The 22,545-nt window shown below is 33.9% G+C and overlaps 1 protein-coding gene across 4 annotated transcripts in view; it reads right to left on the bottom strand.

The window, feature by feature from the left end:
- Positions 1 to 441: 441 nt before the first annotated feature.
- LOC131050698 (uncharacterized) overlaps positions 442 to 22,545 on the bottom strand; it is a 43,566-nt gene continuing 21,462 nt past the window's right edge. The window contains exons 3-4 of one of the 4 annotated variants that reach the window (XM_057984908.2): positions 11,365 to 12,076; positions 442 to 826 (exon numbers count right to left, since the gene is read on the bottom strand). In XM_057984908.2, coding sequence (XP_057840891.2) covers positions 11,388 to 12,076 — 689 coding nt within the window. In that variant the 3' untranslated portion in view covers positions 442 to 826; positions 11,365 to 11,387. Of the gene's footprint in view, positions 827 to 10,037; positions 10,477 to 10,780; positions 12,077 to 22,545 lie in introns of those variants that run through there. The other 3 variants (XM_057984909.2, XM_057984910.2, XM_059211087.1) reach the window with 3 other exon arrangements.

Below are 22,545 nucleotides of genomic sequence, written 5' to 3'. Positions count from 1 at the left end.
CAACTTGAAGAATGAAGTTGTAAATATTAAAACGACTTAAAATTTCTCTCTTCAAAACTGTGCAATTGCAGAATTTAAGGTGAACTCCTCCTTTCAGTTTACTTTCACTGTGCAATCTGATGTACTGGTAGAAGCTATTATAGGCGTGAAAACAAATCTTGAGCAGCAAAACGTTCATTGAACAAACACCTACAGTCTATTTAGAAATACATTATAAAAGTACATCTCTCACAATTAGGGTTTAACACCTTAGCTTTATATTTTATGGTGCCTTCTGTAGCATAGGTTAACAAGCTCCAACAGAGGGATTGTGCAATGTTGAAGAGCTTCAAAGTTATCTTTCCTCGACATGTTGAAAGAATCACTATGATATTTGGCCTAGCAACCCAGTCAAAGAAGATCGGGAGCAAATACGAGGGCACAGAAATTCAAAAAATTGAGAGGAACTAATTGTTTGAAAAAAAAAGAGCAAAGAATGTTTATGAAATTTTATCATAGGGAATTTTCACTACTGCCATTTTAGGCTTAATCCATTTGATGGTATTAAATCATACGTCAAATTGGGGCTCACCATTATTTCTGTTATATTCAAATTCTAGCATGTATGCGAATAATGGCTTATAAAACCTGAAAGTAGTTCCAATTATTAAGAATGGTTTCTATTGATCAAGTCTTTCTTTCTTCTTACCCTTTCTCCTTCTTTGCTTCTTCAAGAAATCAATGTAGAAGCATATGATACTGTTGTAAATGCATTTTTTATTTTGTAAGTTGCTTTTCAAACTTTGTGAAAGTAACTTAGTAACTCATGCATTGGAAGCTAGGATTCCTGAAAAAGTGCATAAAACCCACAATCAAAAAAATCTGATATATGTAAATCCTTACATTATAGAAAATTTATTAAGTTGGGAGTGAGCTTTGTCGAAGCATTGGCCTTAGGTATTTATGAGCTTATGAATTTAATCAATTTTTCTTTTGAAGATCAAACATTTCATTGGAATTTAGATTGAGTATTAAGATACTATCAAATCTGCATATCTTATACATTGGAAATCATGTATATAGTCCAAGCAAACACATATATTACTGCAAATAAAAGCGTTCTCTAGTTAATGCTCCATTCTTGTGGCTAAATGTCTCACCTTGTAGTTGTTGTTAATTGTAATCCAAGAGTGAAGAAATTACTAAAGAAAAACATGAGGCAAACACCCAATACAGTCATAGCAAATAAATTTGAAAGAGATTAAATGTATAAACAAAAAACACCTAGAGCAGTTGGAAGTCTAGGTGTGCAAGGAATGACGTAATTGTAATAATAACAATGAAATATATGGACAGTACAAATTGACAATACACGACACTCCCATTATTGTTTGCTGTAATGTCCCCCCTTTTGAAATAGAATTTAATGGTAAAGAATAATAATAATATTTAAATTCAGAAGAATAAAAATAAAATATAAATATAAATATAAAAGAATATAATTAAATGTAATTAAAATTTAATTAAGTTAATGAATGATCAAAAGACATGCAATGAAAAGTTGTGACTCCCTCGAACATGAGATAGAAAGGGGAGAAGAGAACCTCATTTGAGAGGGGATAATTTGGGAATCAGAAGTGCAGATCTGATCATGAAACGTTGTGTCCCTTTCAAAGGGCAGATATGATGAAGAATTGCACTCTTTCAAAATGTTATAGTGGTGGAAAGGGTGTGTCTCTTGCCAAAGGGCATAAATGATGAAAAGGTATGACCTCTCCCTCGCATTGAGAGATAAAAGAAAGGAATCAAAGCATCCAGTGACATTACCATCGATCAGATCAGATCAGAACTGCTTATTAAGTTACAAGCAGTAACATCTCTGTACTTGGTGGTATGCACGGGGATGTGCTTAATATGTATGCTTAACATATGAAGCCTGATAATGTTCTTATGCAGAATTTAGTAGTAATATTAATATAGACTGCAATATGTATGACAGTCATACTTAATACATGAGAAGTTAGTATACTCATAGCCTAATTGCTTAATCATTTCTAATTCTTCCCCAAGGAGAGGCGTGGTGTTGTTAGGGAGAGGCAGAGTAAATCCATCCCAAAAATAGATGAGCCCCAAGGGTGAATGGACTGATGATCCTGAAAGCTGGGCTGCATTATGAGCCCCAAGGGTGAATGGAATGATATTCCTGAAATCTGGGCTGCATTATGGAGGTGGTGTCATCGTGCCCTAGACAAGTAAATCCCCATCCACGGTTGAGAGCAAACATAGTTACCTAGTTTGTGTAATTATTGTAAAGGCAAAAATAATGAGTAGTGATGTATGTTAATCATTGGGAATTGGCAGCCTCCTAGTAGGGGACATTACATTTGCACAGTAACTGGATACAGTAATTTAATTTGAATCATTTCAAATGGTAAAGAATCTAAATTTTGTCTTGAAGATAAATCCTTGTAGATAGTGGATAGAATGCTAGGAAATATGGTTTTCATACAATATCTCATGCAATGGAAAGATGTATCTGTCAAAGTTGTCTCTTAAATTTAGAGGCCCAACCAAATCAAGAGGGACAAAGTTGTAATAAGCTGGGTATGTTTTGCTAAGACTCTTGACATGGGAGAATTATAACGTATAAACAAGGCAAAAGTTATTCCAAAAGGATGGTTTGAATTAATAAATTTAAGTTTACTCAATGAATATCAACATACATTTAAAATCATCTTTGAAGTTGTCATTGTTGAAAAAAGCGCAAGTTATCCCATAAAACTGGGCCAAAATAAACACTAGTTTATTAGAGGAGTATCAACATGCATTCAAACCAAACAAATTTTATACCATTAGTAATCATATTTTAAGTTGCCTCTGTTGTTAGCAGAAAATCCAGCTGTTTGATGCAGATAAAATTGTCCTCAAGTTAGGTTATGGTTCTACTGAGAACATGCTCCATCCTTGCAGCTAGAAGTTTAGCCTTCTAATTATTACTGAAGGTAATCCAATAGCGATAAATTTATTAAACAAAAACAGAAAGGCAAATAAAAAACACTCTGGCCCTAGAACAAATAGTTTTTGAGAAGTTAACTGTATAAACAAGGAACATCTAATGCACTTATGAGTCTACGTGCACAAAGATTCGATGTGATCATAATAGAAAGTGATGTGTGCAGCAAATGCTGTCATTTCTTTGCTCAAAACTACAGAGTGTTGAGTTCAATGGTGATAGTTGGAAATCCAAGACCCTCAACATTGTTTACATTATAATTTGACAAGTAGATGAAGAATACATCATTTCAATTGTCAACATTTCATTTTTGTCTTGAAGATAAATGACATGTAGCTAGGAAATATAAATGTTATACAATATCTGACGCAATGGAAAAGTCTCTTCATTGAAGCCATCTCTTAAAAAGGAACCTGGCATACCCGAGTATCCTTCATTCTTTTAATTGACACAGGCCCAACTATACCAAGAGAAGCAAACTTGTAATGACCCCACTATGCTTCACTAGGACTCTTGACACGGAAGAATGCTATATACAAACAAAGCATAAGCTATCCTTAAAAAATGGATCAAAATAGCATGACGGTTTATTAAAGGAGCATCGACATAGATTCAAATCCAGGCTTTGTCTGTAATAAATCATCTTTGATACCAATATATATTATTTCAGATGAAGTTGTTCTCAAGTTACGTTGTGGTTCTACAAGAATATACTCCATGCTTGCAGTTAAATCTCCCATCATGTAGTTGTCACTGATAGAGATCCAGCAGTAATGAATTAAAGAAGAACAAACGGCCAAATATCCAACACTCTTACCCTAGCAAATTGGTTTGTAAGAGATTAGCTGGATAAACACAGCACATCTAATGCACTTAGAAGTTTAGGTTACAAGGATTTAATGCAACTGTAATGATAATGCGATGTATATGGCAAATGTTATCATCCATCTGCTTGTAAGTTTATAACTAGCGAAGTGTTGATTTTTAATGATGTACATTGTCAATCCAAGTCCCTCGCATCATTCTGTCTTGCAATTGGACAAGTAGATGAAGGATGCATCATTTCAGTTGTAAAGCACCCAATTTTTGTCTTGCAGATAAATGGCCCTGTGAAAGAGAAAAAGCTAGGAATATGCATCTTATGTATTAACTAGTCCATAAGAAAAATGCCTCTATTCAAGTTGTGTTTAAAAAGGGACCTGACCAACCCTAGTACCCTTCATTCTATAACTTGACAGAGTACCAACCAAATCCAGAGGTGCAGGCTTGTAACAAACCCAACATGTTTCACTAGGACTTTTGACACGAAGTATGCTACATATCAACAGAGCATAACTTATAAGTTATCCTGAAAAGATAAGTTAGAACAACAGATGACATTATTCTAAGAAAATAGAATGAGAATAAATCATAAATCCATTCAAGTAAATCAGAATAAAGCCCTGCAACAGCCAAAGACTGATAAATGAAATGCGAATGAAGCTATGCAATGCCAAAAATTCAATTGGAATAATTAAGGAATAATAGGTTAGTTATCTTTTGACAGAAACATCTCTCTAGGAGCATGTCTCATCATAGGAGAGGGATTACTTTTCTTTAAGCATGGCAAAAATTGTTGTTAGAAATGATTCTTATGCAAATTTATGTGATATATCTTCACAAAAGGGAGTGGCTCACAGGAGAGCATTCCCTGTACTTTATATAGGAGCATTAGAGCAAAGTTTTGTGCTACTTATCAATAAAGTTCATTTATCAACCAGCTTTTTCTTGTTTGCAAAAAAATGGAAATCAGACATTTCAGACAATATTTGATCTTGAAATTATTAGATTCAGTTGGTTCGTTTCAGTACCAAAAAACAACTATTGAAAAGCAAAGCACAGTAAGTAAAAGCTATACAAGATCTACAAAATCTGGCCAAAAGATTGGGTTCTCCATCAAGAAGGTGATCCATCAGAGCAGGCAAACAAAGGAAAACTTAAACTTCAGGTTTTCTATTTGGTGGATTTCACCAGTCAGCTAAAATCAGAAGCGTCAACTTTATCAGAATCTTGTAATCTGGTGAAGAATACTATGATAAAGAATCAGCTAAGTGTTGCAAGGTGTGAGCCCTTGGTCTCCTTGTGCTGTGCAGTGCAGCGCTCGGGTTTGTGACATGGTTTAGCCGCCTCCTGTGGATTCTATGAGTTTAGTGGTTGTATAGGGCATTAACAGATCGATCTTTTGGTGCAACAGCAACCACACTTGTAACAAGTGGTACCAGAGCTTAGTCACAAGTTCAAACCCCTCGCTTGTGGTGGGGGGGGGGATTGTTGCAAGGTGTGCGCCCTTGGTCTCCTTGTACTGTGCAGTGCAGTGCTTGGGTATTTGGCAAGGCTTAACCACCCCTTGTGGATTCTATAAGTCTAGTGGTTGTATCGAGCATTAACAGGTCAATCTTTTGGTGCAACGGCAACCGCACTTGTAACACTAAGATACTCTCTTTGGTAACTGTGTTTAGTTAGTCTTTGCATTGGACTACAAGCCCATTCTTGAAAAAACTTGTGCAAACCAATTGCTTAAGTACTTTAAATCTTGTATTCTATTGTTTGATTTGGCAATTTATGTATAGCCAGCACTCTTGATAAATAATAGCTTAAGTTAATCATAGCAATGACCCTAGTTTAATCGGTTGGTACCTATATATTTGTTCAAAAACTAAATCCTGCTTTTCCCTACATGTGTATGAAGGTAAAGGTATATACATTTTATCTTTATAAACAACTTCCAAAAGTAAATGTGACTAGCAAGGAAGACAATGAAATCCATATCTTCCATCCCTCCTCCCTCTTTCACTTTCACAAAAGAACCATGCTCATGAAATAAAGTAATCTGAAAGATCTCTACATTTTCCTGTGCATGCTTCATAGTTGTATTAGCACCTAAAGAAGCATGCTGATGTGTTTTCAGAATGCCGACCCCATGTGCATCCTCTAAGTGTATGTATCATGTATGCTTTACATCCGATCTAGTGTATGCTTGTTCTACATAAGTGCCTCTCTCATAACCACATACACTCACATATATGCTTCATGACTTAAGAGAATTTGTTAGCATGCAAATAGACTCATGCTTATGCACTATATGATCCACGTGTTACATGTATTTCACTTGTATGTTGCATGCCTTAATTATATTCACTTATATTACACATATGCTTCACACCTTGTGTATATGCATGTGTATACTCCATGATTTATGTAGATGCTTCTTACCTTATATGCTTTGGATTTACACCTTATGTGTATTCATATGTATGACTCATGTCTTATGTATTCATGTGTATGCTTGAAATATTGGGTCTGTGCATAGAGTGTTTACTCTGTGTGTGTTTCATATACATGTTTTGCACCTCCATGTGACGTGTACGCTTCATATTTTACGTGTATTATTGCTACATGCATTACTTATGTCCATGCTCTAAGTCTTCCATGTATACTTCAAGTCGTGCATGTATTTACATGACTTCGTGTGTATTACTTCATACCTTCCCTGTCTTACATACTTTTGAATGCCTCAAGCTTCATTCCTTGCATGTATTCAGATTTCATGCCTCGTGACCTTACGTGTATTGTGTGTATATTTCATGTATGCTTTGTATCTTCATATATGCATACACATACCTTGTATTAGGAGGTGACTCAGTTTGAGGAATTTGTCAATTGCTTGAGGACAAGCAATTTCGGGTAGGGCGGACTGTCATGTCCCCTCCCTAATCATTGTATATATAAAACCTAAATAAAATAGTTATTACTAATTAGTAATTAATATAATATTTATTAATGAAAGATTAATTGAAATTATTGAATACTTGTTTATTTATTAATATTATTATTTAATATTCATTAATGATAATATTCTGAAGATACATATTCATGACTAAACCATGACCACTGTGGCACTAATTTGGAAGAAGTCGATGTCTACTAAGTAGGACTGATTCTATAAACAAGCTATGTAATTATCAAAGTCAGTAATCAAAGAAAATTTAGGGATTATGTTTTCTAAATAATCAATTCTGGAATAACAATCATATTATGAGGCCCATACCAGAACAGCGACACCCCCATGTGACTTATGCGGCGATTTGTTTAAATTTATTGTCAGCAATTCATGGTCAAAGATTACAACTAGTAATCCTTAGTGACAAATATGACATTATCGATATCATGATGTGGATTCAATGTCTACAGTGATATACTTACCAATCAGCAACAAACAATCATAATTGCTACAAGTAAATGTTACGACGATCAGCAAGTAAGCAGATTACATATCATGTTATAAAGAATGATAAAATCATTAGTTAAGTCTTAGTCGATCAACTCAACTAAGCAAATACCAATATCGCCGCCAAAGAGAGGTCTAAGATTAACGTCTAAAAAATTATTGAATAGTTAACCATAAGGAGTGCGAAGAAGAGTTTTATAGTAAGGGTGCGATGTAGAGTCACCACTCCTCCAATCTCAGCATTGATATTATAATTAAATGGCATCAATAATCATTTGAAGGGGGCATACGTTTGGGGGAAATAGGAAGAAAAAGGAATGCCACGACAGGAAAGGAGAAACACAAGAGGGAGTTCAATGGCCTTGGGAAGGCATTCACACAGGCATGAGAGGTAACTCCCTACCCGTAAGGGAGACAGCAGGTATGAACCACTATACTATAAGTTCACAGTATAAAGATAATAGCTTTAATTAAACTCATAGTATTACTATATGTTCACAGCATGATAATGATAATTTTAATCACTGTATGTTCCCAGAACTAAAATAATAACTTTAATCAGATTTACAGAATCACAGCAAATTAATATAAATAAAACATGGTAAGATATGGGACTGAGCACACTCTAAACATTGAGAACAATTAATCAGAATATAGATAAAGATTAATTCTAATTCATTGAAATTTTATTCATTAAGTATGCTTCATATATGAGGCCCGATAATGTTTGTATATAGAATTTAATAACAATATTAACATAAACTGCAATACTGTAGAATACTATTATTTAATTCCATAACAGTGGCAGACCAGATCTGTTATGCGTCAGATCTGTCTGTCCTCTTACCAGCCCCTAGATATATTAATAACTAATATTTTCAAGCAGGGGTAGTAATTAATAATTTATAGAATTGGTAATTAATAAATATATAAATTATTGGTAACATTATTTAATTCATTTACTATTATGTATACATAATACATATACTCATATCAGAATTAGGAATAATATTTGGGTTATAAATATAGATATTGATATGACAATAGATATTAATATAATAATTATAATTAATATCTTTTGGAACTGATAATTCATATAACAAGTAATTAATTAATATGTAAATGATTTATAAATGAATCTGAACAAGACTAATTAGCAAGTACTTGATAGACTAAAGAAAAATAAAATATCACAGATTCGTTTCATGTTAAGATAGACTTGATTCTTACTCAATCTAGTTTAAGTCATAAGTATATGGAAATAGATTAATTATGGTTAAAGAAGGCATAACCTAGTAGGGGACATTACAATTAAAATAATCGGAAGGATCTCTACATTTTCCTGTGCATGCTTATAGTTGTATTAGCACCTAAAGAAACCGTACATTTGTCAGTGTGCACCAATACTGATGCAATACAGAGAGGGAGAATTGTCAAAATGTGGTTAAAAATCCTAATTACCCTGCTAACCAGATCACCGTGTGCAAACGGCTAAACTTCTTCTTCGCAACGAATTCGAAACTCAGATCAGCGGCAACTGGAAGGTAATTCAATGTTTAACCATACATATAACTGACCAACCAATTTGAATTCATACGACGACATGTAAGTACAGGAAACAGATTAATTACAAAAAAATGAAATGAACTTCCAATACGATGCCAATGATTTCAAAATTTTCAAACTATGTTACCGAATTAGATTTCAGAAATTCAAATCCTCATATTACTCCTTCCGAATCCGTTTTCCAATGTTGCTATACAATTTATACCAAGTTTGCACTTTCCCGCCATGACCGTTGGACTGCATGACTGTTCGACTATCAGATTTGAAAAATCAAAATTTAACACAAACATCAGAATAACAATTCTGAACCGCTAAATCAACGCTGGAGAACCGATATCGGAATGAATAGCAATTCCGAACAAGACCTCTTGACCACCCATCGGAATAAGACATAAAGACGGAGTGACAATTTCTAGTAATCCCGATAGAACAACCTATCCTGATGTCACTGATTTCAGTATAGCTATACCGATTGAGACAGTTGAAGGCCTATCGCAATAGCCCTGCAAAGTCGGCTAAACTGGTTTTAGCAATCCCGATAGTAATAACTATCCTGATGACACTTTTATCGGGATAACTATCCTGATGACCCCTTTGACAACTTTTTTTAACAACAATGACATTTGATCGGGATAACTATCCCGATGACCACTATGACAACTTTTTACAGCAATGACACGTTATCGGTATAACTCATCCCAATGACAACATTGGACAACTTTTACAGATTTGCAAAATATGACTCCAAATCTGACATACAGACCTGAAAACATGAAATGACATTACAAATGGTCTCCATAGACCTTATTGAATCAGAATGACACGACCCCTAACTTGTAAGACTCAAACCTCTAACTGACATAACAACTAAACTCTAGGTGCTCCTGCATCAAATACATGAAACATTCCCTAAAATTCAACATTAAGGAAAAAAAATATAGCAATCTAAGATAATAAATTTAACTCATTACCACAATGAACGCTAGTTACCAAGCAGCCCATGGGTCATCAACATACAATTGTAATCAGCTGTTACCTATGAAAATTCAAACAACAAGAAAAGCCTAAATAGCCATATAGCTTGAATATGGGCATTCACAGCATCCAGCTGTATATCTTTCGATAAAAAGCTGGAATTTCTCCTGATAAAAAGAATTGGGAGAAAATAAAAAACATTATTAAAGACGAGATGTGGAAAATGTGAGAAGCACCTTAAAAAGGTATCTGTCTTCAAATTTTTCTTAAAAGATCATACAGAACATAATATCCAAGAGCTGCATACCATCAGTATATCAGACCAGAATGAAAACATGTAAATAGGCACAAATCATCTTGACCATAAAAGATAATATTTGCCAAATAATGGGAAGAAACAAGTATAATCTCATGTAACAGAAATAGATAAGGGCGTGACAGATAGCAGCAATTTAGCAAGAAATCAAGCACTCTCACATCACAGAGAAAAATGAAAAAGATTCAAGAATGCATGAACGACAATTGCCATCACAGGTGTCTGGAAATTGACCAAAACAGAAATGCTCATCTTTCAAAGGTTTGGAATCCTCTATCTCAGTAAAAGCATTTGGAAAGTATCTTGTCTTCATTGGTATGCCTTCTCAGGCATTCCTCTCCTTGTGATACATTGCCATGCCTAAGAAGATTACAAACTAATTAACATTGAATAAAACTTTTCTCAGAAAAGCTACTACCTTGTAAGGTATATAAGTAAAATCCCTCATTTATAGTGTTTAGCTTAAGCCAATTGCAAGCACCACGCTCAAAATGCAAAAAGAGAGATGCAAATGCGCTTCTACAAAGTATAAATCACTATTGATTAATATGCTAAGTGGTTTAAAAGTGACAGCAACAAACAAAATTAAATTGAATCTAGCAGAAATTTAAGTGAAATATTCCATGCAACTTGTGAGAATGACACAAATTTCACAAAGATGGTATAGGTAAACCACATCTGAAAACCAAATTATATCTAGATCAAAATGTGCCAGCTAGCACCCTCATGGATGTAAAAATGGGTGTCAACTCAAGTCAAAGGTATCCACAATTGGCTGTGTATACAACACAACTTTATGGGCCATCTTCAAATAGCCATTAATTGAGGCAAACTTCAACTTAATATCTGTCTCAATTTACACATCATGCCCGCTGAAGTATTCATTTCCCACCCATACCTGGCTGGGCAAGGCATATAGTGCACCTCTAAAATGCTCCAATTTAACATTTGGTTAACATGAAGATACTTGCACTTATTTGATGTATTATTGCACTTACAGAACATTAAAACCTTGATATCTTATCTGACAACCTAATCTATGATGACCTAAATTTTATAGTTTGCAAAATAGGAGAGCAATGAGTATGACGGATATTGCATAGGCAGACCAGGTATCCAATCTCAGTATCAGTTCAAATGCCATGTTCTCCTCCAAGAAGATGAGAATTAATGCAAGATAAATGGACATAAAGATCTCAAAAAACATTTACATCATAACAGAGTCAAAAGGGAGTATAGAATGAATACCATGCAGGCAAATGTTATAGCTGTTACAAACCCCCACTCCAACTGTAAGGCTCAGTTTGCTGATCATCATATCCATAGCCCTGAGAATAATAATCAATCTTTCCCTGCATGCCATGTAAATTGTCTTCTGCATTTCTTAAAGGTACAGAATCCAACTCCTCATGATGTCTCTTTCCCACGCTCACTTCTGCCTGATAATCATTCCTTGTGGCACCTCTGAAGAATGGCACAGTATCCTTTTGATGCAATTGACTCTTTGAGTAAATAGAACTACTAGGATCCTCCTCCCTTTGAGAATTTAAATCATTCATATGATAATGAGACACCCAAGACCCTTGCCGTGTTGCTTGACCATACATCTCACTGTTATTAACCTCTGACCTAACACTTGAGCCAGACTTTTCCCATTCGCTTGGTGGTGAAGTGTATCTATTGTATGCAGAAATCATAGTACCAACCTCTTGAGGATTTTGATATGTGTGTGCCTTTATTTCTTGATAGGTGTTATTTGGGGGCACGCTTGCTTCAGTAGATATAAAACCAGATACTGATACATTTCCATCTGGGACATATGCAGCAGAAGAATCATTCACGTAACCAAATCCTGCTGGCTCTGAATAAGATGCAGTAAAGTTGTTGCTGCTAGGTTTTGTGTCACTCATAACTCCAAATTCACTGTCACCATGGAAAGTTCCACCATACTGTTGCAGTTCTGTACATGTCATAAATAAAAATATTATATATGGTCAACATTTGAGTAAAGATGTATCCACACAGAGTAAAGTGCACAAATGACAAATAATGCTGACAAGAATTAAATCATTTGTATCACGTAGAGATTTCAAAAAGGATTGAAATATTTTATTGTGACAATGACAAAAGATGAGATGACACAATCAACCACTTGCATAGCCAAACCGTCATCAACAATTAAAACAGTCTCAAACTCCTGGATTAGAAAAGCTTTCCTGCTTAATTAGCTAAATCACCAGGTTTTAGTTCATTGCTTTGGGAGCCATTCCTCTATTGCAAGGAAAATCAACATCGTGGGAAACTGACAGTTCTACATCAGCATGTGTGTATCAAACTTTTAACATGTTTTTCAGTTTGACCTTAAAGTGAAGTGCTCTCCTTATGTTCTCCATTGCTGAACATTTGAATCAAGAATTATTGATTTTTATGCTTGTGGAAATTCTAAAATGCTTCTGCTTATATCAAGTAAGAAACATGCTTCTCTCAGATTAATGAATTAATCTGAATTTGTTTGTGGGAAATTGGGAAAAGAAAAAGATTCCTTTTCAGTTTTTTTTAACTCCAAAGGCAAATTCAGGAGGTGCAGATCCAAGTGAAATTAATTGCAGAACAGAGATAAAGTCAGCAGATCAGTCACATCAGGTGTTCGAATTTGACCAGGCAAATCAGATTTCCAAGAAGGATTGAATGTGAATCAAGTCTGTTCACATTCAGGTCGCAGAATGAAAAGGGGAGCAGGAGTTAGCAAATAAATTGCAAAATTAAGGAACAAATCTCAGCAGAAAGAAAGGAGAACCAAAATCAAAAAAGAAATTTTTGTAAGGACAAATACTAAATTAGTCATCTGCATTCAGATCAGACCTAAGAAGAAATGAATTTGTGAGGAAAAAAAATCAGTAATTCACATCCAAATTCAAGCTTTTCCTCATCAAACTGAGTATTTACCAGAAATGAAAACCTCATTTCCAGAACTTTTTAAGGCATTTCCAGGTCTGAGATTTAATTTTCAGTTTATTGCTAGGGTTTTGGACAGGTTTATAAAGCTCTTTTCTTGAGAACTCTTGATGAATAAAATTCGTTTGCGACCTTTTGAGTTCTGATTATTATGAAAGTGCTCAATATGAATCAGGAAAGAATGATTTTAAACTCTAGTTTTCTTACATTTCACTCAGGGTTTCATACACTATTTTAATTCAAGGTGTTTTCCTCCTTTTGGACAGAGATGATTGCATCAAAGATGGAGAATGATGGAAGCGCGTTTCAACAACAACAAAAGGTCAAGTTCCAAACAATGCAATTAGAAGGAATTCAAGACAAAGACTCAACGGCATGTGTAAAGCAAAGAATTTAGTGAAAGAACTCAACAATGCAAGTGCATAGATCAGCATGTTCAAGGTGATGACAAAGGAAGATAGTGCAAATGAAAGCTACAATTACAACGACCTTGGATTTCCAAATCCAAAGGTCAAGGTCAAGTACATCCAAGGTATAAAAAGGATGATGATGAAATATGAAAGAAAGAAATATTGAGGCAAGGAAGATAATTAAGAGGAAACAATTTTAATTCCTAAGGCGATGGAAGAGCTAAGCAAAGTTAGAAAGTTCACTTGGCCATGCTTAGATGATACAATTTGGGAATATGTCCCATCATCATCACATTGAGAAATTTGGAGATGTCGAGTATCAAAAGATACTACCCAAGGTATCAACACTCCCTGATGACGTATCAAGTCTACAAGTGCAAGCTGAGGTGGCACCGCAATCATCATTCCACCAATCAAAGGATTCCAAGTCAAGATGTCCGGATGCAATGCACTTGACTCACTCAGTGGAGGCACAAAATTCAAGATACCTAACCTCATTTTCTATTGGTTCACATTCAATATGAAACATATGTCAAATTAAATGTAATTTTCTCATTGGCCGAAAGGGAGTTGTTGTAACAAACCCTAATTAGGGTTTTATTGTAAGATTTTGACCATTGATTTGTGAATCAATCTGAGCCACTCATTGTAAAGAGCTATCTATATAAGGCTCAGTTTTCTCATTTGTAAAGGTTAACAGTAGAGTGATAGAATGTAGACAACCATTAGATCATTAGGACTAGAGTAGAGTAGGAGAAAAGGAGATTGCTGCCAAAACTTTGTTGCAAGAAGCATGTTAATTTCATGGAAGATATGGTGAACTTTAAGTGTTGATTCAACATTTGCATGGTCTCTACTTCTAATTATGTTTTCATGTTGTTTAAATGAATGGAAGAACGTTGTGCATGATCAATGGTGAAATTCATATATCCATACCACTAGCATTTTGTTGATTGTAAAGTGCCATGCGTAGTCAACTAGACCCTTCTTATTCGAGCTCAACTTCAATTGCTATTTTGTTTATTGATATGCATCATCTTGATGGTATTCGTGTTGTTGGTAGTGATTTGAACATATTATGCTTACCTTAGAAGATCGCACTAAATTTTGTGGACTCGTTGCTTTGCATGGCAAAGAAAAGTCTAGTTGAGTTTCACTAAAGATTGTCCATTGCTCTTGCATTCCTAGGATTAGACTAGCTTCCTAAACCCTTTATTCCTTTTGCTCTTTTTCAAATCAAGTAAATTTCCACTTTTCTACAGCATTCAAACATTCAAGTATCAACGTAAGTCCCCCTTGTGATTCCAGCAATATCACATCAACCATTGAGCTATCTACGCATCAAGACCTGACAATAGAAACCTTGGAGTCATCTCAGTTGATCACATAATTTAGCATCTAAGGAGATTTTGATCAAGAGAGGATAGAGTGCCTTTGGTATTTTATTTTGTGTTGCATAGTGCATTAGAACACATCAACACACACAAACAACAACTACAATCTAACCCACTGTGTTATGCAAATGTCATGGCATATTCCTTATCAATGGACGTATTGGACTCATCTAGCTCTACATCCCACCATGTTGACCAAGTGTCTTTAACCTTGATTGTCTTGTGTACAACCACGTCTCCACTCTCCTAGAGATAAGTTTGCTGTCCTTGATAGAGTGGATTAAACTATATGTAGCCTAGTTTCTTGATAGTAAAGGAACTACAAACCCATGATAAGAGGTGAATACCCGTTATGCATATCAATTATGAGAGTCCATACAACTACAACTAACTCATTAGATTCTCCTACACCAAAGTTTCCCTATCTATCTTTGTTGAACCCATGTAACCCAGGTTATAGAAAATCTAATCTGCTTGTGTTGGATCAATGTGGAATCCTCTATAGTGTAAATTTTTGAAATGATGTTCATGAAGACCCTCCCATCTCCACTTCCTTGTCGCCCATGGGGAGAATTCTACTAGGCTTTTTTGCCTACCACTTGGGTATAGAGCATTGATGACTTCTCCAGCCTCTACTAAATGATAGACTAGACATGTTAATTGTAACATTGCAAGGTGGGGCCTCTCTATTGGATGGTATCCTTTGTTTCACCAATCATGCTAGCAATGCACTCATATATCTTCTCGAGGTTGGGATTACTAGAGTCCTACTTGACCACGGTGAAAATTGAGCATATATAGACATTTTGTATTTGGCATATAACCAAAATGCATCACTCTTAGAGTAAATAGTAAGTTTTATCTCTTTTTGAAGTGCTAGTGTGAGATCCTTTAGCCTAAGTAACAATGAATAATAGTTTAACATATTGAGGTACCTAAAAAAATTAGGGGTTGAAGTGGAAGAGAAGGGCAATCAAAGAGAGCACTCAAACTGGTAATTTAGCTAGGATTTCCCTATATTTTGATATTCTTCCAAGTTGTTGACAATGTATGCCAAGGGGCCATTCACTTAGATGGACGCTTTATGTTAATTATGTATCCATGAAATTCTTGAGCTTGTTTATCCATAAAATGTACATAGTTTGAGTTGTTGATGGTATTGTAGCTTCGGTAGTAATCCTTAGCCGACTACGATCAAATATGTAATTCGCCTTTCGGCTTTACATATTTGTATGGGTCGTTTAATATAATCACTTTGTTAATAAAGTATATTATTATTAAGTGGGCCGACTTGGAAAGTCCGCCACCCTTGAGGAAAGACATGTGGGTTTGAATAGAGTCAACCCATTGGTGAAGAGTCACCCACATATGGGTATAAACAAGATTGGTTCCCTCTCTACAATTATTCAAAGTAGAGCATACAATAGTGTGATAACACATACCAGACTGAGTTTAGGAAAGATGTGCTTGGGGGTGATGATAGAGTTTATCGTCTATGGTTGGGAGGGCAACGTTGTGTCATTGCTCGTGGTTAATCGAGCACACCGCAAATCAACATGGTATCAGAGCTGTAAAATACATGGAGACCTGAAGTTAGACGTTTCAGTAAAGTGCTTGTTGTTGCTCCAACTCAAATAGAGGTCGCAAGTTTAGAAAAAGAATCGCCCTCCAAATCAAGGAAGCCACAAAAGATTAGAAGCTGCGTAAGAGTCTTCTCATCTGCCAAAGTCCAGGTCACGAATAGAAGTTGTGTGAGAGTTATTAGAAGGAGAAATCACTGGAGATTGTTAGCTGGAAGGAGTCTTTGCCTTGGATTTGATATAAATGATAATCACAGCTTTCAAGTATTGGTAGATATTATTATAGACCTTGGTGTTAGAATATTTAATCTTTACTTGGCTTAGGCTTATTTGTATTTAGTTTGGGATATTCCTTTGGAATCCCTACATGTAATTCGTCCTCTAGTACATGTGTGAGGACAAGTCATTTCTTTTATTTTCCTTTATTAAGGAATATTAGATTTCCTCCTTAAGAGGATGTGGACACACGGCACACACATTTTATGAATGGTGGCATTCATAGATTTGGGAGTTACTTTGTAACTCCTCTCCTCATCTCTATTTAAGAGATGTCTCCTCTTTCATTTATTCTTTGTTAAATTTATGGATCAGAATTAAAACTACAGAGATACAGAGCAATATTTGAATATATATATCAATATCTTTAAGTTATCAATTAATTTCTTATGTGCTAGATAACTTCAATAAATAAATTGATTATTTATTCTTGCTCTCACAATATGTATATTGCAATATATATATTGCACTTAGTATATATATATGTATCGTAGGATATATATATTGCACACATCATATATAATTCTCTCGCAGCCTTTACCCGATCACACCTGGCAGGCTAATCACCTTGATCGCAGCATATAACCCCAGAGGTCTTCACATAGCATATAAGTGCAAAGGTCTTCATGCACAACAGTCTAGAATTCGCACAGATGTAATTTTTTTTGTGTATCGCAATTATCTACACACTAATATATCTCCGGACTTCCTTAAGGGTCGTGTCCCTTTAACATGAAGAGGTGGCTAGATAAACCTATACCGACTCATTAAAGAATCGAAACACTAACTAAACACGAAGTTACATAATAATGTTATTAATTAAATATAGTAATAATTATTATTATCTAATCAATTTAACAATAATAATAATAAATAACATAATGATATATATAATTAAATGTTGAAGGCCTTGGGCCAATTTAACATTTAATTTTATCCGACTGAAGCTATAAATCATCAACATTCTTAATGACAATATTGTTAAGAGCTTCTTGCTCTCTCTCTTTCATTTTAGGCATTGCCTCATTCATAATAACACGGGGTTTTCTTTGTTTTTCCCCTTTCAAAAGTTCTTGTGCCTCCTTCACATTTGGGTGATTGCTCCAAAGTTTTTACATTTCTCTTGGTAACATTTACTTCATCAATAAACTTATTTGGATTTTTTTTTTCTTTCCTTTTTTTTGTATTTCCTTTCATGGTATCATAGCAAGTTCTAATCCTTGTTTCAAGTTGAGATTGATGAAGGTTACCATTTTGTGGAGCTCACCTTTCTTGGAGGCACTTTTTTTTGAGAGAAGAGAAGAAGTTTGTTCTTTAATGTTTTGCTATGCAGGTTTTGATTTAAGTTTAAATTTTTTTTTAAGGATTAATCCAATTAGATTCTAGTTTAAAGTTTATTTTTTAGTTTTGGAAGGCTTACCACCAAATCTCTGTTCTAACCTCTTTATTTTCCTGCATTCTTTAATTTATCTGCTTTGGAAGGCTTGCCGCCAAAGATTTTTTTTTCTTTTAGTTTAAGTTTTGGTTTTGGAAGGCTTGCCGCCAAGACATTCTCTGTTTATTTGCAGGTTCTAACATTTTATTTTACAATACTTGTTTCAATTTTTTATTAAGTTTTAAATCTTTCTGTTTTGTACAGGTTTTAACATTTTATTTCACTTGAAGATTATTGATTTTTTTTTTCTAACTATTTATGTTTGCAGATTCAAGAACTATTTTAGTTTCTCTTTGTTCTAATCATTTTATTTTTCAATATTGTTTCAATCCTTTATTAAATTTTAAATCTAAATGAAACTTATTTCTGGTTCAATATTGTTTAAAATAATTTTGCCTCTATAATTTGTAACGTATCTACACTATTGGATTTTGCCTCTGTAATTTGTAACATCTCTGCAAAGTTTTCTTTTAACCCTGTAATTTGTAACAGCTCTGCAAAGTTTTCAGTATAAAAGATTTTTCATAGATATGTAAGTTTTAATAACAAGACAAGTTTTTAATTTTGCAAGATTTGAAGCTTTAAATGAGATAATCTAAAAAGTTTCTTTAATTTTATCCATTCAAAGTTTCTCATATAAAATCTTTTTAAAGCTTTTAATAAAGTTTTTTTGAAACTTTCCTAAATAACATTTTCTTATAGATATTAAGAATATTTAAAAAAATTGTCCAAGGGGTTGAGCTTAACTGGTTAACACTGGGTTCTCATTGTGGAGACCCAAGTTCAACTCCCAATAGAGAAATCTAAAAGTGGAACTCTAAGCTGTGACTCTTGGCCTTCCATAATGGGGAAGGTCTTGGGTCAATCTAATCAAACATAATAATAATAATTCAAAATATTGCGGCTACGGCCTATTACCTATATATATATATTTAAAAAAATTAAAACTTATTTTTTTTTAATAAAAAAGTTTTTTTATAAAGTTTTTTTTTAAAAGATTATTTTCTTATACATACGTATCTTAGAATTTAATAATTTTTTAATAATAAAGCTTTTAATATATATGTAATTTTTAAATAAAATTTTTTAATATAACTTGTTTTCCATTTTATTAAAGGTTTAAAGTTTTTAAGATAAAGTTTATTTAATTACACTTAAAGTTTTTTTTAATTTAAATTTATTATTAAAAGAATTGAAAATAAAGTTTTTTTAATAAAAAGTTTTTTAACTTTTTTTGGTCACTTTATTTTATAGTAAATTATTATTCAATTTAAAAAGGAGGTATTTTTTTTTCTAATATTTTGTTTTGCAACTATGTCTACATTAATTCCGGAAATTAAATTAAATAATTCTAATTATCATTCATGGAAAATGCATATTTCTTTTATTTTTCGTTTCAAGCACATTTTGGATGTTGCTACTGATAAAACCTTTGAGCCTACTTCAACTACTCCTCAAGCCGACCAAGACAGGTGGAAGTCTTAAAATGAGGAAGCACTTGGTTTAATTGGTATTTCGATGGTTCCTGAATTGTATGTTCTTATTGGAAATTGTACAAAAGTATGGGAAATTTTAAAAACAACTTATGATAGTTCAAATGAATCACGAAAAATTCAACTTCAAGATCAACTCGAAAATCTCATGTATACAGATTTTAAAGCCATGGATGAATTTAAAGTTTGATTCTATTAATAGTCAATTTACTGGTTTAGGAGTTACTCTAGCTGATATATGTTTAATTCATCTTATCCTTAAAAAATGTCTTCCTCGTCAATTTCAGCAATTTATTACTAATATTTAGGCTTAGCTTGCTATTCCTAGTTTAGCTACTCAATTAACATGATATTTTTCATAATTTATTACGTCAAAAGGAAGCTAAATTAATTCAATTTGGTACTATTAAAAGTACTGAACATGCTTTTATGTCTAAAAATCAAAATCATAATAATCATTTTAAATCCAATAATAATAATCATAATAATCATTATTTTAATAATAAATTTCATTCCAAATCCTATAATAACAACTCTAATAATAATCAAAAGAATAATCATTCTAAGAGGCCCCATTGTACGTATTGTGGTAAGGATGGTCATGTGACTAATAATTGTTTTAAGAAACAAAATGGTAAAAAGGCCCATAAACCAAAATAATCAAAATAATCAACAACATAAACCTCATTATAAGAAAGGTAATAATAATGGTAATTCATCTCGTCATGCATTTACATGTACTTATAATGTTTCTCAACCACTTGAGTGGATTATTGATTTTGGTGCATCTTAGCATGTTACTTCTCATAAAGAGTGTTTTGAATCTTTGCATCCTGATACTTCCAATATTCCTGCTCAATTAGCTAATAGTCATAGTTGCAAGGTTGAAGCTATTGGTGATGTGAATGTCCCTAATGAGAAATTACATGATGTTCTTTATGTTCTGAATTAAAATCAAATTTGCTTTCAGTTCCTAGACTTTGTCAAGATTATAAGATTAACTTTTATAGGGGCATGTGTTATATCATTGATCCAAAAACTAATCATGTTATTGCTACTGCTAAAATGGATATTGATAACTTATTCAAGTTCTATGAATTTGCTCCTACAAAGTATTCCTTGCTTACTACTATTGATTTTACTATATGGCATGAAAGACTTGGCCATCTCAATTCTGATTATATTTCATTGATGCAAAAAGAAAATATGGTTGATGGATTGCCTACTATTGTTCCTTCTCAAATTGTTTGCAATGGTTGCATGAGTGGTAAGATGCATAGGGAACCCTTTCCTCATGGTCTATCTTGGAGGGCATATACTAAATTGCATCTAGTTCATAGTGATCTCTTGGGTCCCATGGAGAATCCCTCCATCCAAGGTTCAATGGATGCTCTTATAATTTTTCAAGGAAAACATAGATATATTTCCTTCATAGTAAGGATCAAGTGCTTGATGTGTTTATTGAATTTCATATGTTTGTAGAAAGGCAATCTGGATCTAAAATTAAGATTCTTCATACTGACAGTGGAAGAGAATATGTCAATAATGTTGAAATGGATAGCTAAGTTCGGATTATATTTTAATGTTGCCTAGTGGCAATTAAAATATTAATCATATTGTAATAGTTTAAGCGATTACATGTCTATTGGGGCTGGGCCCAAAATGAAACGTGGTGTAACTTGTAAATTATGTAGGCCCCAAATTGGGTGCTAAAAGGCGAACTCCAAAATTATGTAAAATGGCAGCAATCTTGTTAAAGCCGACTTGGGGGAAAACATGAACATGAATCTTGTATATAAACAAGATTCATTTCACACTTCAAGCACAATGATCATCATCAAGCAAGTATACTATAAGCCTTCTGCGAATTTAATCAGCGAACTTGGAAAGATAGTAAGCGATCTAAGTCTTCATACTACTGCAAGCTTATCTGATCATTGAGCGAATCTATTGGGCAGCTTGCTGGGCAAATTGGTGTCCTCATACTTTAGCGATCTTCTTCTCCAAGTGATGTCGATATTCTGCCCCCTCTAAAGATTGATATACTGCAGCTACATATACTTGGTTTGAATCTGCCCTAGATTGACACTACAATCAGATAAGTAATCTGATATATACTGTTCATGTAATCTGCTTATAAATAAAGGATCTGATCTGAATTTTTGATGCTGGGTTTTTTCCTCCAAGAGGGAGGTTTTCCCAGGGTATTTGTGTCTTGTGTCTTGTGCTTTATTGTTATTACTGCTCATTCACAGTCTGATTATAATTTAATTAGTTAGATTAACATCTGATTGCTTAAATTTAACATGGTATCAGAGCTTTAGGTTCATTCAAATAATCGGATTATTAGTTGCGCTTCACTTGCAGTTTATTGTTTTAGTTTTGCAAGATGGTTACAGGTCTGAAAGTAGAGGATAGACTTGAACGTGCCCTAAACTTTACATCATGGAAGGTTCGTGTCCTCCTTGCACTTGAAGAATTAGAGCTGTTACAATTTGTGGAAGATATGGATCTGATCAAACCTTCGGATCCGCAAGAGCTAAAGCAATTAAAGAAAAATGCTCTTAAAGCAAAGAAGTTCCTTATTGATTCTGTGAAGGATCATCTTGTTCCAGTCATCTCCAAATTGAAGACAGCCCGAGAGATGTTCAAACATCTAGAAGGGATATATGAGATCAACAACATCAGCCGGACACTCACATTGAGGCAGCAACTTCTCCAAGTCAAAATGTGCAAAGGAGATTCAATCATGTCCTTCTTCATGAAGATTTCAGAATTGAAGGACCAACTCACGCCATTGGAAGCGAGGTTTTGGACAAGGATATTGTCATGATTGCCTTGAATGGTCTTCTTGACTCTTGGGATCCTTTCATTCAAAGCATAAGT

Source organism: Cryptomeria japonica, chromosome 9 (assembly GCF_030272615.1).
Source record: "Cryptomeria japonica chromosome 9, Sugi_1.0, whole genome shotgun sequence".
Classification (NCBI taxonomy): Eukaryota; Viridiplantae; Streptophyta; class Pinopsida; order Cupressales; family Cupressaceae; genus Cryptomeria; species Cryptomeria japonica.
Note: the sequence above shows the minus strand (reverse complement) of the source record. Positions and strands in the feature narration are given on the sequence as shown.